The following is a 17,241-nucleotide window of genomic DNA, read 5'->3' as shown; positions in this document are numbered from 1 at the left end:
TGCTTTGGCATTTTTTGCCTAGCCTAAAAAATATATTGCCACCAATCACTTGGTGCCTCCCTGGCCATCTTTTATTTTACTGAATATTATTACATGTTGTCAAAAAAAAAAAAAAGTCTCTTTTCCATCATGCTCATTTTGTACTGCTCATTTGAGTAGTCCGTTAAATTGGGACTGCCCACATTGTTAATGTTTTAAGCACATGTTTAAGAGTTTTCAAGATTGCAGCCTTGGTTTTATATGTACAAAATACATCAAAATAAAATTGTCTGACACTTTCCACATTGAAAAAACAAAACCTTTCTTTATTAGAAAGCATTGCATAGCTTGTAGTAGGGATTCTGAAATTTTGCAGGGGTACAGTTAGGTTTGTGGAAATTCATTCACTTTTTGCTGAGTTATATACTGTAGAAAATCACCATTTCCTGTTTGAGGCTTTCATAACAAGACACACATACATTCTTTCTCTAATTAAAAATTAAATGGATGATGTCACAGCAGCATATCCACAGCAGTGGCTTTTGAGCAAGAAATTACCACCAGAAAAAAAAAAACTTTAAATGTATTTTATAACTCTGTCAACACCTGATATTTTCAGTGACAATATTGAAATATCTATTTATCTAATTGAAAACAATAAAAGTGCAAATCCCACCTGCCAGCCAATCTGTTCTTCTCTTCTCCTGGGCCAGTTCTCATCCTCTGTGTCTACTCACCAGATGTACTTCAGGTTTTAGAGCAAAAGGTGAGAGTTATTAGTATATGTGTAACACTTCTGTGAAGGGAAAGCTCATTTACACTTGGCTTACATGCATCAAAATAAATGTACAAACTCTTGTCTGTTTTGTGAATGTCATTTGGATTGCAAACTGCTAGTTGCCATTTGGGTGCAAGAAGAAAGGGGGCGTGGAAATTCAGCAAAAGAGTACCTGACAGGTTTTGAAACTATCTGAAGGTCACCTGACAGTGTGGGGCCAGAATTTTATTTTAGGGATCACATTTGTGTGAACTGGGGTGCTCTTCTCACTGTCAATCTGCTGACAAATAAAAGATTGAACAAAAGGAGTGAGGTGCGGGAGGGTACTGGGACCCTGAAAAGAAACTAACTAAAATCCAAAAGACTTTCAGAGTGGTAAGGACACTGGAGAGCAAGGGGTTTTGCGAGCAGTGTTGTTTATTTTTACCTAAATCTGTACCTCTTGTGTTTTGTTTATCTGTTTAGAAGTTCCTTTGTCAAGTCTGTTCCCTTTGTTGTAACTATTCTTATGGCCCCATAGGGTTAAACACTAAATCACAAACCCCTCAAGAATGGAGTTCTAGGGAAGGGATACATAAATTGTTGGGGAGAATTATGGGTTTAACGTAGGTCTTGAAGCCTAGGATAGCTGGATCACTGGATCCCACCTGACAATAAGGTGGTACAGTGTGTCTGTAAACTCGGTTTGTGCCAAAGAGGCTAGAATAAGTAAGTGTGTAGATGCTGCTCAGACCCACTAAATTTAAAGACATGTGACTTCCAAAGGTTGAGTCCAGTAGTGCAGCCTGGTGTCTAACTACAAGCGGGAGCTCGTCCAGGGTTGCAACAGAAGTTCTTCCCAATACCATTCCTTCATTTTAAAGAGAAAAATCATACCCTTGCTTAATGTATAAAATCGTAACATATGCTCTCAGTTAATGAAAGATGAGTTCAAGAGGACTCTGTAATTCTGTCTGGAAAATTAGTCAAGCTACACATACTGTGAAGAGTAGCAGAGAGAGAGCCTTGTTAGTCTATATTCTAGCCAAACAAAAAAGCCGTTCAGTAGCACTTTGAAGACTAACAACATAATTTATTAGGTGATGAGCTTTCATTGGACAGACCCACTTCTTCAGATCACAGCCATACCAGAACAGACTCAATATTAAAGGCACAGAGAATGAAAAATAGTTATCAAGGTGGACAAATCAGAAAAAATTGTATTCAAGATGAGCAAATCAAAGAACAGAGGGACGGTAGGAAGCAGGGAAATCAAGATTTGTTTCCGAAATCTGCAAGCTCTAATAGAAATATTAGGAGAGGCTGTTGAAATTAGACTTTGCTGTGTAATATGTGGGGTTTATGCAGGTTTCCTTGGAATTTAGGAGGAGTTGCAAATTAGCCACATTTGATCCTTAGCCACACACAAAAATCTTTATTATTATTTTAGTAGCCATATTAATTGTTACTAATAGCAATAACTGGGGACAAATTGTGAGGCTGGAAAAAGGGTAACTTCACTGAGGTCTATCAGTGGCTGTTAGCCATCATAGCCAGGGATGCTCTTTGTGCTCTAGATGTTGCTTGTCTCTGACTGCCAGAAGCTGGGAGTGGACAACAGGGAGCTGGATCAGTTGATAATTGCCAGTTCTGTTCATTCCGTTTTAAGCATCTGGTATTGGTCACTGTTGAAAAGAGGAAGCTGGGCTAGGTGGGACCATTGCTCTGACCCAGAATGACCATTCTTGTGTTCTGCTGTGGTTATAGGTAACAGTCCCTTCATTAAGAAAAATAAGTCATATTGTTGAAAGTTTATTTATATACGTAGATCATGGAAATTATACACCTTTTGATTTGCTGATACACAAACTAGTTTTGAGTACTAAGTCAGTATTTTAATATTGGAATTTGTTCATCTCTCTGCTGTTGGATTACAGCATAGATCAGTTGACAAAATAAAGAGAATATCTTCTGTTTACCAGAAGAAAAGTTTAATGAAAATAGAAATAAAACTTCTGTAGTTCTGTTTTCAGTTCCTTTCCTCCAACTCCATTTGCTATCCTAAATTTTATTTTCTAGCCATTTGTTATTTTAAACACCATATATAGTTTTTTCTGGGGAGCTACCTTTTTAAAAAGTTAAGCAGTGGTAATCATGAGATTACAATTTATATAGTCTTTACATAACTACATATTAAGTATAAATACATTTTTCTTCTTCAGAAGTGGCTTCACTCATTTGGAAGACAGACAGCTTCTCTTTTTAATTAAGCTCAGTGGGAATAGAATAAACTTAGTTCTGTATTTGTGTCAGCCACATGATTTGTAATGTTTTTGTGAAGCCTGTGTGTGTCTGTTTCCCCCATGTGTTGCACTGTTGCCTAGGTGGTGAAAAGAGACTGTTGTTCCTGGGGCAGGCTAAGACACAGATATGATCAGTCCCTAGTTGTCTGGGGGCTTAGTTCCTATATCAGTAGAGCTCTTGAGACTAAAATGGCAGGTCCAATTGCGTGGACATGGATACCTAGTAACCAGTGCCTGAGAGAGATCTAGACTCCCTGACTCTCATCAGGGAGGCAGAGCCACACTTCCCCAGCTTAAAAATGAAGCAGTGCAGAGGTATACAGTACTACCTAATTAAGAGACAGAGCTTTGGGCTCTGGCTAACCAGACTGTACTCTGCTTTAATCTTAATTTCTCTGTGTTAAACGAGATCTTCCATGTTTTCTTCCCGTTGACTAATAAACTGTCTTGTTTGACATCGATGATTGAGTGTCCTTGCAGATGTTTATGGAGATGCAGTGCTTGCTGAGGTTGTGCAAGTTTCCCTCAGGTTTGTCTCAGTGTACTAGGAGAATGGAGCTCATAGTGTATAACAGGAGTGCTAAAGCACCAGAGGACCAGTCTCAGGAGGTGGTGAAACCTCATGATTTACCCTGGAGGAAGAGCAGGACCCCCCACTTCTCTGTGGAGTCTGTCACACTGAAGGGGTCCTTCCAGAGACTGTTCCAAAGCTGGGGCCCCAGCAACATTCCTGTGGATCTGTGACAGTATTACCCTGACTCAACAGCTGGACTACCACTTATATGGATGAGAGGTTCGCCCAGTATTTTATATTGTTGCATTCACAGGCCCTCAGTGAGAAAATGTTTACTTTTAGACCACCACAAAGGTTGCACTTTGTTTCTTTTCTTTCTCTCCCTAATTTTCTTCTCTATTCTATTCACACCGGAGCATTTCCTGCCTTGCAGCCGTTACCAATTCCAATTGACCTATGCTCTTCACTCCTACTCCTTCCATGTTGCATTTGCTAATGTGATTAACATTTAGATAGCTCATAGTGATATGACCCTTGAAGGAGTCTGTTCTTTCAAGATGATACTGCAACTTGATTATCCTTCTTACTGCATGATGTATGCTTAACCCAAAATGCGTGAGAGGGAACAGAAGAGATTGTCACAGACCAGAGAGACTGACAGATCCTGGTAGAGAGGATTGTCTGGATGCTGGTGGCTGTGTCCAGTTGGGCAGTTGCATATGTGTCATATAATTAATTTACTTATATTTGTGATTCTCAATATTGTGTTATGTTTACTTAAAAAAATTTGGTCCAGACAACAAATGCTACATCTTGTCTCACTGATAAAATTAGTTTGAGGCAAAGGATTGTGTGAATGAGGAATAGTAACCCTCTTCTCTGAACCTGTGGTTGACAGACAGGACTGTTAATCTTGTTTTAGGGTGAGCAAGAGCTCATTGGCACAGATGAGTCATTGGGCTTTAGTGTTACCATCCCAGTGAAATTAATAAGAAGTAGGAAACTTTCCACCACAGAGGCTACTTGACTGCAAAAGATGTTTGTTTGTTTGTTTGTTTGGTTTAAGAGTGGAATAAGCTGCATTAGCCGTCCCATTCTGAAATCGTAGCTAGAGGAGGTCAGTGCTTTGCCCCGCCTGTGATTGACTTTGCCTAATTTACCTCATAGTAAAACTAAGCCTTGTCTCTGTTAGGATTTTAGGGTGGTTAGTTAGTTCTTGTTGTCTTGTGATAAAAATAAATTTTTCTGGGCAATGAAAAGAGAGCCTGTCATTCTTTCAGTCTATTTGCAAAGTTAGAAAGATAACATCATCAATCACTCTTAACTAACATTTGGAAGTTCTCATTACAAGCACAAGGGCTAAAAACTTAGGCCAGGTCTATGCTATGGGGAAAAATCAATTTAAGATATGCAACTCCAGCTACGTGAATTGCATGTCTGGAATCAGTGTGTCCTAAATCGCTTTTTCCTTTAATCTCCGGAACTGCACATCAGTAGGAGAAGCTCTCCCGTTGACTTCCCTTACCTATGAGGGGTACTAGGAGCCATGATGGTTCAATTTTGCACAGCCCCACTAGGCATGCTCAGTCGAACCCCAGAAGATCAAGCACCACTGCATTGATCTTCTGGTAAGTTTTAGATCAATGGTTCCCAAACTTTTTGGCATTACACCCCCATTTGATTTCTGAGAAACCCTTGTGCCCCTCCACCTCTTCTTTACCATCATCCAACCCCCTTTTTAACAAAAAATTTGATTTGTAATTTAAAATGAACACAAAAACTTGATATAAAAATGTTATTTGAAATTAAAAATAAGCACAAAGTTTTTCTTGGCCCCTTGCGGGTGCCTGGTTCAGCTCAAGCTGCCTGCGCCCTGTGCCAGCCGCCAGAGCTGCCTGTGCCAGCCTCCTGAGCCCTGCGCTGTCAGAGCCATCTGCCCAAGCCAACCGAGCCTTGTGCTGCAGGGGCCAGATACTTACCTGCCCTCCAAGGCCGGCCAGCCACCCACCCACCTGTCAGGCACCAGAGCCTGCTGCCTGCCCACTTATCAGCCACCTGAGCCCCCCGAACCCCACTCTACTGGGGCCAGCTGCTCGCCTGCCAGCCCAACCCTGCACTGCTGGGGCCAGCCACCTGAGCCCAGCAAGCTGCCTGCTTGAGCCCCTCCTCTCCCCCAAAGCCAGGCACCACCAGCCCTCCATCTAACCCCATCCTTCTCCTCCACCTCTCCTCCCCTCAAACCACATGCACTCACCTTTGCAGGAAGCAGCTAGCTCCATATGGGTCTTCACCAGCTGTCCACTTTTTATAGCGGCTGCACTGGGTCGCCCACGGAAAATGGTTGAGGCTGAGAACTAGAAGAAAAGGCGAGCTCTTTCTTAGGGTGGGGGGAATGACGGGGGACTGGGTTGCCTTCTGTCGCCCCTTCCCCCCCCCCCCAAATTTCTTCATGACCGTGTAACACGTCCCGAGACGCCCAGCCCCTTGGCCTAGGGCGGGCGGCAGCAAAAAGGGGTTAGAGCACCAGCCCGTATTCAGTTCGGGTGGTCAGCGGCTCACCGCTACAACACCATACAGGCCCCAGCCCTCAACCTAGGGCGGGGTCACAGTTCACAAGAGTAGTATAGTACTGGGCCCAGCCCTCAGTCCAGGGCAGGGCAGCAGTTCATAGGTAATAGTACCGTTCTAGGCCCGGCCCTCAGTTCAGGGTAGGGCAGCAGTCCCCAAGTACTAGCACAGTTCTGGGCCCAGCCCTCAGTTTGGGGCGGGGCAGCAACACAAGGGTTTAAACACAAGCCCAGCCCTCAGTTTGGGGTGGGGCAGCAGCACAAGGGGTTTAAACGCAGGCCCAGCACAGGCTGACCCTGTCAAGGAGCAGGGTAGGGGGTCGCAGGCCCTCCCACTCCACTGCGACCCGGCCCGGGGCCCTGGGGGTCGCTCACACGCCACCCCGGCAGTGGGGATCCAGACCGCAACACACTGCCATTGGTTCGTGAGCGTCGTTCCCCGGGCCACTTCCTACCTCACCCTCTGCTGGCGGAAGGTCCCAGTCCATCTGGTTGAGGGGTCCCCCTAGGTCGGTCTCCTCCGGGTCATCCATCTTCGGGGTCTCCGGCCAATCGTCCATAACAATGTCGTTAGGGTAGTCAGGCGGCGGCAATACAGGAGACGCAGGGCGGTCCTGGGTCTGAGTGCGGTAAGGATCCGCCGGGACTCTGGGGCAGCTCGCTCCCGGGGCCTCTTCCAAGGCGGGGGGTCTCCGCCGGCGGGAAGGTCCTGGTAGGTCTGGGAAGTCCGGGTAGTCTCCTTGGGGCATGTGGACCCAGGATTGCTTGGAGCCTCTGGGGGCCTGCTCCTCCGGCCTGGCCGGGCGGCCGCAGGCCCTCTCCCTTTGGTTCTGAGGAGCTCGGACAGGCACGTTCTCCCTGCCCGGAGGCCCAGGCCCGAATGGGTCCTGGGTCCTGCCTTTGGCTCTTCTAGCCCTTGGCCCCGCCCTCTGAGGGGCGGGCCTCTGGTCTCCTGACTCCGGCCCCACCCACCAGGGCCTCTGCATAGCCTCCCCTGCCTCCGGGTCTGCAGGAGGCCATACTGACTCACTACAGACCCCCAGTTTGGGAAACCATGTTTTAGATGTACCCTTACCTTTTTAAGGAATGAAGTTTGTATTCTGCATAATCTCAACATGTCTTGTAGGTCACATAAACACATCAAGTGGGTTTGATGTGTAATCTGTCTGGATGTGATAGGGAAGAGAGGGAGCAAAATTTATTGCTGGAAATAGATACCAGCGTAAATGATGACTGGCTGACCCAAAGGCTGCCATGGACTTCAGTGGGCATTTGATTGGACCTTTCATCTTCCTTTCTGATATATTAAAATCACTGTTGCAGTGGTTCTCTGGAGGATAGGTGCGAGCTTTCCTGGTGGACCACAAAAGGAAATATTTTGAGAAGCAAGTAGAGTAGTGGATATCTACTGGGTACTGAGAGAGCAGGTAATGCATAAAAAAGTATATTTCTTGTCAAGTGGTCCTCCAAATGAATAATTGGAGAACCACTGCATAAGTTGTAAAATGGATGGGTTTTTTTTCTTAAGTTTATTTTAAAGTAAACATTTTTGTTCTTATAGTTGAGTTTAATAACATGGTTTGTTTATTTAACAGGCATACAGGAGTTTCCAGAAAACATCAAAAACTGTAAAGTTTTGGCAATTGTTGAGGCCAGTGTAAATCCAATTTCAAAGTAAGTTTTTTTTGTTTTTTTTTTTCTGATGAAAACAACCTAACCTTTCTTACAACTTGTGTTGTATGTTTCTATAGTTGTATGTGGAATTGTTAGTGCCACCTCTTGTTAAAGCTGCAAAGAAGTTCCCAGTATGAGGTGATTTTCTTCAGTTGCTTACTTCTTTACCAAATTTTAACTGTCTAGGCTGAATTTTTTTCTCATGGGTGTTTGCTTCAGATGGAGTTTGCTATGGAGTTGTCTACTTTCCAGGGTTGTCCTGGGGTTTACAGAAATTAAAGACTTGAAATTTAAAAGGGGGATAGAGCATGTCCCTGTGTTTGTATGAAAATTTGGCCAAGTTATAAATCTTTGACAAATTGCTTTTGTCACAGTAAATAATATAATAATTATTATTGTATAGCAGTAACTTTTTAAAGTTTGGCAGGTAAGGTCTCCAGAGAGTCAATTTGCATTAGGCGGGCCCAGCCCCAGAGCTTGTAAGCACTGAACAGGATTTCCACTGTAATTGTGGCTCCTGACTGCTACAGGTGTCTGTGGCATTGGCCAATAGAACTAAGAACAAGGAGACTTGTCTGTGTTATCCAGTCAGGGAGGAGGAAGCGGGCTGACTGAAATGAAAATGGTACAAGAACTGAGCCAGGGTGGGGAGATAGGGAAATGAGTCTGGGAAAAGGAGATTGAGGGGATTGTTAAGAGAGAGACTGGACTAGCACAGGGACAAGATGGAGCACGCAATGGCAGAAATTCAGATTTTGAGGGGAATGAGGCAGAAGAGTTGCTCACATGAACATACTTCCCTCCAGAATCTGAGATTGAACCCAAGTTCCCTGAGCTCCACTTCCACCAAATAGCTGTGAATCTAAAATTAGGGATATTTTGTCATTCACAAAGGCCTGAATGTTTCAGCTGTTGGTACAGATCCTTTTGGAATCCTTAGACATAATCTGTAAACTTCCAGGGGTCCACAGACCACTAGTTGAAAATAAATGATCTAGAAAATGATCCACAGACCCTCTGGCTGCTCCTCTCTCTTATGTGTGTCTCACGCACCGGGGCACCAGAGTCCTAAACTTCCTACTCCCTACAATCCCTCTGGTGAAAAGTGGACCATCACCCCACTTCCCTTCCCCACCCTACCCCTAAAAAAAAAAAAAAACTCCAGGAATTTTGAACAGTAACACAGCGGAAGCCGTGCTAGTCTATACACTACCAAAACAAAAAGCAGTCAAGTAGCACTTTAAAGACTAGCAAAATAGTTTTAGATGAGCTGTCGTGGGACAGACCCACTTCTTCAGACCATAGCCAGACCAGAATAGACTCCATATTTAAGGCACAGAGAACCAAAAACAGTAAGCAAGGAGGACAAATCAGAAAAAGATAATCAAGGTGAGCAAATCAGAGTGTGGAGGGGTGGGGGGAAAGGTCAAGAATTAGATTGAGCCAAGTATGCAGACGAGTCCCTATAGTGACTCAGAAAGTTCCCATCACGATTTAAACCATGTGTTAATGTGCCAAATTTAAATATAAAAGCCAACTCCAATAAAAGCTGTTTCGCTTTCCAGAACAGTGCAATAATTCTTTTTCAATAACACACATACCTTTAGGTCATTGAAAGTGCTACTTGACTGCTTTTTGTTTTGATAAGGACTTTTGAGCTTTTCCTCAGCCTCAGTGTATCCACTGAGTGCATCCCCCTCAGGGGGATGCAGTGTGAAAGCAAGCCTGTTGGATGTTTAAACCATAACCTGTTCATAACATTGAAAAACAGGGTCTTGAAACTATTCCTGAAATGAAAAGGTATAGCCAGTGCAGGCCAAGACAGGCATGTGAAAATATTGATAAACCTTATTTTTAACATTTATACAGACAATTTGTACTGTATTGTAAGAGAGTTTGACATAATGACCTATGCTTTATTGAAATAAAAACATTACCTAATTATTTTTTGTTTATCTAGGCTTCCAGATGGATTTTCTCAACTACTAAACCTAACCCAGCTATACCTGAATGATGCTTTCCTTGAGTTTTTGCCAGCCAATTTTGGCAGGTAAAGTTAAAGTTGAGTCTGAAAAAAAAAATTTTTTTTTACTACTTAGCTATTCAGAAAAGCTTTTGCTGCTCTTGAGTAGGAGGTAAATCTCCACATATCACATATCTTAAAGTAAAACAGAAAACCCCATCATCCACTTTGGTAGATCTTCTTGCGTGTCCTTTTTCTGCCCTTCAGAAACTTCACCCAATATCACTAAGTGGAAAATAAGAATTAGATGCTTGTCTAACTTTCTGAGGAGAGTCTGCCTGGTTTTAAGTCTGAGAAAGTAATCTTGCTGAAATGCAGGTTGATCACCATTTGGTTGTTTGGAGTAGAGCAAAATGGTGATTTCATCTTCAGCAGTCTACTTATCAACATTCCGTTAATTTCTTATAGACGTGTGGTTTTACACATCAGTCAAATTCTGTAAGCCAGTGATTCCTGAGTCTTAGAAATCCATAGCACAGTCACTGTCAGTTATTTGCACAACCTTGTATGATGGGTTCTCTCCAAGGTGTTACAGGAACTGAGTTACCTCTGACCCACCAACCTGTTCTTTCTCTCACGCTGTGCTGCTGTGACAAGCTGCCAAGTCTTAAAGTCTGCACAATCTGCACCTGCCCCAGCATTCACAGGGGAAGCGACACACTCAGCTGCAGTTATGTGCAGGCTCTCTGAATGGCATGTGCATGAACGACAATAGAGAGGTCATCGCCAAAATAACCACCAGCTTGCCAGCCCCTTCACCCTGCGTATAAATCCAAAATGATAGTGTTGTGCTGCACATGGAACAGTACATAGTTTTCACCCACTCAAGATAGAGAGGAAAGACAACAGTCCTCTAAACTAAGATTCCTAAGCATTTCACTGCAAACTTATGTGTTTAGAGCGAAACATAAAATACATTTACGAACTACAAAAGGGTTCAAGTGATTGTAAGTGATAACAAGCAGATCAAATCAGATTACCTAGTAAATAAACAAACTAAGCTTAATGTATCTGAAAGATAAGTTTTGAGTTACCATTGTCTCACTTGGGCTACGTCTGCACTAGCGCAAATCTTTGTGGCCATTTTGAAGATTACTAATGAGGTGCTGAAATGCATATTCAGCACCTCATTAGCATGCCGCTGGCTGCAGCTCTTCGGAATTGCTGCATTTCGCTCCCGTGCGGCTCGTCCAGATGGGGGTCCTTTTTGAAAGGACCCCGCCAACTTCGAAGTCCCTTTTATCCCTATCAGCAGAATAAGGGGATTTCGAAGTTGGCAGGGTCCTTTCAAAAAGGATGGATGAACCATACGGGAGCAAAATGCGAAAATTTCAAAGAGCCACGGCCGGCGGCATGCTAATGAGGCACTGAATATGCATTCAGCGCCTCATTAGTAATCTTCGAAATGGCCATTTCAAAGATTTGTGCTCATGTAGACACGGCCTTGGACTGATTTTACAAACAGGTTGCAGGCTTTTAAGGCACAAGCTACACTAGCTTTTCAGCTTGGAATTCCCAGTTTTTTCTTCTAAGCTGTGTCTACACTTGCATTCCTTTTTCAAAAGAGGCATGCAAGTGAAGGAAATCAAAAATACAGACAAGGCACTGAGTTACATATCTGGTGCCTGAGTTGCATAATCTCTTTTCAAAAGCACTTCTTTCAATAGAAAGCAAGCAGTGTAGATGGAGCTTGTTCGAAAATAAACCCCATCTTCGAAAGGACTCTTCTTCCTGAAATAAGATAGGAAGAAGGGTTCTCTTGCAGATGAGATTTACTTTTGAAAGAGCCCCGTCTACACTGCTTGCTTGCTTTCTTTGGAAAGAAGCTCTTTTGAAAAGAGATTATGCAAATGAGGTGCAAGATATGTTAATCATTGCCTCATTTGCATTTTCAATTTCCTTCATTTGCATGCCTCTTACAAATGAGGAATGTAAGTGTAGACACAGCTATATAGGCTAGAAATCCTTCTAGCCATGGTTCAGAACTTTTTCTAGTTTTGTCTTTCTTTCCTTAGATGTTTCCAGTTTTCTTTTGTGGGGAGTGAGGAGCAACAGATGATGTCATTCCCTTCATTATATACCTATTTCATGTGGCTGGGAACCCTTTGTCCCAAACTCAGTTTAAGGAAAAACATGTGTATCAAAGATGGAGTCCAGAGCGATGTGGCTTGATCAAATGGTCCTTACATACCATACTGAGTCATAGCAGCCATTGGTTATAGGATGGGCAAAACATTCACAGTAAAGTTAAGTTCTTCTAGGGTCCATTGTATTTGCTGATAGGTTGTCAGGCTTCTCCATTGTTGTACCAGAAGTGCCTACTCTGGGAGACACCCACAAATAGCCTACTTTAAAATATATGTGTATTTTAAATATTCTTAACTTTAGGTACAAAAATGATACATGCATCCAAACAAAATATTCAGAGAATCATAATTTTTTCCAGTGACATTTTGCATGACCTCTCTGGTACATAATGCATCATTCTTCCTCGAGTGTCCCCGTGGGTGCTCCACGATAGGTGTCGGGCTTGCCGCGGCGCCGCAGGTCGGATCTTTTCAGCAGTTTCTGCCGGACCGTGCATGCGCCGGCGCGCGCCGCTCCCTTGCGCGCTCGCAGCCGTGTGCGCGATCCAGTCCCCGCCAGTTCCTCTTTAACCGCCATCAGCTGCAGACAGAATCCGCTCAGGCTACAGCCAGAGTTAGCGTATTTAATGTTTTTAAAGTGTTCAGAGCTTCTTTTTCAGTCTTTAGCTTAAGTTAGCTTGTTGTTGTTTTCAAAAAAAAAAAAAAAAAAGAAGAGAGAGTAAAAAGTAAAGTTTTACAGCCTTAGTAGCGAGCGGAGCAGCGGAGGCCCGGGGACGTAAGGCCATTAGGCCTCCTGCGGTGGCAGGCTGAGTCCAAGAGGGGAACAGGCACAGAGAAGGTGCTAAGTATCCTATTAACAACTCAAAGACTCACCACAATGTCCTTTTCAGGATTCAAAAGTGTGAGTCATGCCGCAAAGCGATGCCGGCCTCCGATGGGCACAGAAATGCTCCTTCTGCGCAAAGCTCACAGCCAGAGCAAGGAAGGACAGAGAGATGCGGCTGAAAATGCTGCTCTTTGACAAGGCCCTCCAGCCAGACGCCCTGGAGCGGCCTCAGCAGCAGGAACCCGCAGTGGCCCATAAAAGGAAAGCTGCTTCCCTAACCCCATCAGCGCAAAAACAGAGGAAGCTTTCACCAACCCGATCCCTGCCGGCAGCCACAGCGAGCAGGACGGGTGGAGCTCATAGCCCCCAGCCGCAGTCACAGATGAGCGGCGGTGGCGCGGAGACGCACGTGGCAGAGGCTGAGCCTCCAATAATCAAACAGCCGCCCCGCACTGCGGGGAGGGCGGTGGCCAGGCAAGCACCGGAACCGGCGGCACTGACCCCCGGGGCACCGGCGGTGCAGAGCTCGCAGGTACGCGGCCTACAGGCACCGGGGGAGACCACCCGTGCGGCACCACAGCGGAGCGTGCCGAGCGCGGCGCAGACAGCAGGGCCGAGATCCCCGACGCGGAAAGGGGCGGAGCCAGCCCCACAGGGGAGGGGAAAGGCAGCACAGAAAACCCGGCACCGCAGCCCTTCTCCAGACAGGGCTGCAGGGCTACTCGCTCTAAGCCCTCCACTTATGCTGCAGACTCCAACGAGGCGGCAGGGGTCACCTCCAGTATACCCTGAGCCCCCATCCCCGTTCCTACAGCCAGCATCACCATGGCTCGGACCACCATCGCCCTTCCTGGGCTTTGAACCCCTGGAGTACTGCCACAAATCAGTCTCTCCATTATCTCAATCACTCAGATGATCTGGCTCCCCCAGACACAGGGGGTATGCGCCTCCAGAGTGGTCCAGGTCTCCATCTCCGGAACAGTGCCCGTGTTGCCATGGTCGCCCCATCACGCGGGGCATCGACACCATAGGCATACTCCCAGGGACAGATCCCCCCAGACGGTTCAATATCCCCAAGGGCAATCGCGGATGGGGACGGAAATGCAGATATCTCAGGGGGAGTTGATTCTGGAACCCCGAGATTTTCCCTTGCAAGTATCTAGCGAGAGGATGTATCACCGTCAACAGGACCCAGAGGGATCCAGAGAGGCTTACCCTAGCGGGTCCTCGCTATCTTCCCCTGACGAGGCCACGGCCCCAGGGGACGTCCATCCTCCGGACGATCTCAAACAGTTCCAAGAGCTGTTTAAAAGGGTGGCCTTCACGCAAGGCATCCAAACAGCAGAGGTGCAGGAGAAGCACCATAAGCTCCTTAAAAACCTGAGACCTCCGGCCTCTTCCAAAATAGCTATTCCGCTGATGAAGCAATCATGGAGTCCGCCACCACAATATGGCAGACGCCTGCGTCCACTCCGCCTATAAACAAGAGAGCGGATAAGAAGTACTTCGTCCCGACGAAGGGCATGGAGTTCCTGTTCAGCCACCTGCAACCAAATTCTCTGGTGGTGGAATCGTCTCAACAGAGGTCGAAAACTTCTCAGTACAAGACAGGGGGAACGGACAAGATGCCAAGAAACTAGAGTTGTTCGGCAGAAAGGTCTACTCCTCCTGTACCCTGCTGTTGAGAATGGCGAATTACGCAGCACATCTAGCGAACCATAATTTCGACAACTACTCCAGGCTGACTTCCCTCATGGACTCACTTCCAGAGGACAAGAAGCCGGTGCTCAAGGCCACCATGCAGGAAGGCTACGCAGCCTCGAGGACGGGAGTTCAGATCGCCCTAGTCGTAGCGGATACGGCAGCACGCTCAACAGCTACGGCAGTAGTCATGAGCAGGGAGTCCTGGCTCCAGACATCGGGTATCCCGAGGGATCTGCAGGCGAAGATCGTTGATCTCCCCTTTGACACGCAGAAGCTGTTTGCAGTATCAACCACAGCGTCCCCAGTACCACAGGGGCTACAAGCAAGGGCGACATCAACAGCACCAACAGTACAGAACTCCCAGGCGACGTTCTCAACAGAGCCGTGCGTCCTTGGGGCAGGGCCAAAGGCCACAAGTTTGACACACAGATCGAGGGCTGCACTATGACTACCATCGCGCAATGTCATCTGAAGCTACTGTTCCACCATCGCCTCCGACCATTCTACGACCAGTGGCAAAAGATCACCACAGACAAATGGGTACTGGAGATCATAGCCACGGGTTACGCGATTCCCTTCCAGTTGCTCCCACCGCCACGACCTCCACCCAGACCCCACCTAAAGGACGCCTCCCACGAAGCGATACTCAAGCAGGAGGTAGGCCATCTTATGCTTATTAGGGACAGTGGAAAGAGTGCCGGAGCAACTCCGAGGGAAAGGGTTCTACTCAAGATACTTGCTCATGGAGAAAAAGACAGGAGGCTGGAGGCCCAGCCTAGATCTTCGAGGCCTCAACCGGTACTCGCGCAAGCAACACTTTCGAATGATCACAGTCGTCTCTATACTTACGGCACTGGACGATGGAGATTGGTTCGCAGCCCTCGACTTACAAGACGCGTATTCCCACATAACTATTCACCTGGCTCACAGGCGTTTTCTCTGGGTTATGGTAGGCAAAGAACATTTTCAGTACAAGGTTCTGCTGTTTGGCCTCTCCTCGGCCCCTAGAGTCTTCACCAAGACCTTGGCAGTGGTGTCAGCCTACCTTCGAGGAGGAGGTACTTCGCATGATACGCATCACAGCAGACACGTTCTCTTCGCTGGGCCTTGTCATCAATTTGGCAAAATCAAAGATAGACCCCACACAGGACATAGAGTTCATAGGGGCACATATAAATTCCATCACAGCAAGGGTTTATCTACCAGATGCCCGCTTTCGTGCCATTCGTTCCCTCGTGCAAGTCATCACCTTCAGCCCTACGGTGCTGGTTCTGACGTGCTTGCAGCTGTTGGGCCACATGGCAGCAGCAACGTTTGTAGTACAGAATGCCCGATTGCATAGGCGCAGCATGCAGCACCGGCTGGCGAGCGTCTACAGACCGGCAGCACACACTGTCCACAGGGTGGTGTCGCCCATGACAGAGGTGCGCAGATCCCTGCAATGGTGGGTGAACCCCAAGAACATGCTAACAGGGGTGCCCTTTCACCAACCACAGGTATCTGTTTTTCTCACTACCGACGCCTCCCACATAGGGTGGGGAGCACACATGGGCGAAAAGGTGACGCAAAGACTGTGGTCCTCCACGGAACAGTCACTGCACATAAATATACTGGAGCTCAGAGCAGTGTTCAATGCCTGCAAACGCTTTCGAGACCATATGCAAGGCAAGTAGTCGGGATCAGTACAGACAATACCTCCACCATGTTTTATATAAATCGGCAAGGAGGAGCTCAGTCCCGTGCCTTATGTGCGGAAGCAGTCCAATTGTGGAACTGGTGCATCGCCAACAATATAACCTTGAAAACCTCGTATTTACCAGGCGCACACAATGTGAAGGCAGGCCAGCTGAGCAGGCACTTCGCACTCACACACGAGTGGCAGATCCGTTCCGATCTGCTACGACCGATTTTTCGTGCATGGGGATTTCCCCAGGTCGACCTGTTTGCCACTCAACACAACAAGAAGCACCCACAATACTGCTCCAGGGCAGGACTGGGACGGGGGTCCCTGGGAGACGCATTCGCGATCTTGTGGAGGGGCCCTCTGCTCTATGCCTTTACTCCCACAGTGCTTATCCACAAAGTCTTACAGAAAGCCAGGAGAGAGAGAGCCCGAATGATCCTAGTAGTCCCAACGTGGGATCGACAGCAATGGTTCCCCTTACTCCTGCGCATGTCAGACTGTCCACCGATGCCCCTCCCGGTGGCGCCGGATCTGCTAACACAAGCCCAGGGGTCCATAGTGCATCCACACCCCCGAGGCCTGCGACTGCAAGCATGGTTAATCCATGGCTCAGCTCCCTTGAGAGCACGTGTATTGAGGGAGTGCAACAAGTCCTAGAAAGTAGCAGGAGGACTTCCACCAGGAAGCCCTATAAGCAAAAATGGACTCGATTCACTGCATGGTGTTCTACCAAGCAATTAGCCCCCCTTGCTGCACATATACCTGCAATACTAGAGTATTTACTGGACCTCAAGAGAGGCGGACTCTCCCTATCCTCGTTGAGGGTCCACCTTGCCGCTATATCGGCTTTCAGACATGAAGAGGAAGGGCACACGGTGTTTGCCCATCCCATGGTTACCAGGTTCCTCAAAGGGCTGGTAAACCTATACCCCCCTCGGAAACCGCTTCCACCTTCGTGGAGCTTGGACCTGGTGCTTAATGCACTAACGGGACCACCATTTGAACCCTTAACCACGGTTTCCCTCCGCCTCCTTATGATAAAGACGACCTTCCTTCTTGCAATCACGTCAGCTCGCGGGGTGAGCGAGCTTGCAGCAGTTATGGCAACGCCACCCTGCACAGT

At 46.7% G+C, this 17,241-nt stretch overlaps 1 protein-coding gene across 7 annotated transcripts in view; it reads left to right on the top strand.

The window, feature by feature from the left end:
* ERBIN (erbb2 interacting protein) overlaps positions 1-17,241 on the top strand; it is a 161,361-nt gene that overhangs the window by 74,394 nt on the left and 69,726 nt on the right. For all 7 annotated transcript variants that reach the window (XM_074995489.1, XM_074995490.1, XM_074995493.1 and 4 more), the window contains 2 exons: positions 7,716-7,794; positions 9,755-9,844. In XM_074995489.1, coding sequence (XP_074851590.1) covers positions 7,716-7,794; positions 9,755-9,844 — 169 coding nt within the window. The remainder of the gene's footprint in view (positions 1-7,715; positions 7,795-9,754; positions 9,845-17,241) is intronic.

The sequence above is a fragment of the Carettochelys insculpta genome, chromosome 5, assembly GCF_033958435.1.
Source record: "Carettochelys insculpta isolate YL-2023 chromosome 5, ASM3395843v1, whole genome shotgun sequence".
NCBI classification, from domain to species: domain Eukaryota; kingdom Metazoa; phylum Chordata; order Testudines; family Carettochelyidae; genus Carettochelys; species Carettochelys insculpta.
This window is presented reverse-complemented; position numbering and strand designations above follow the sequence as displayed.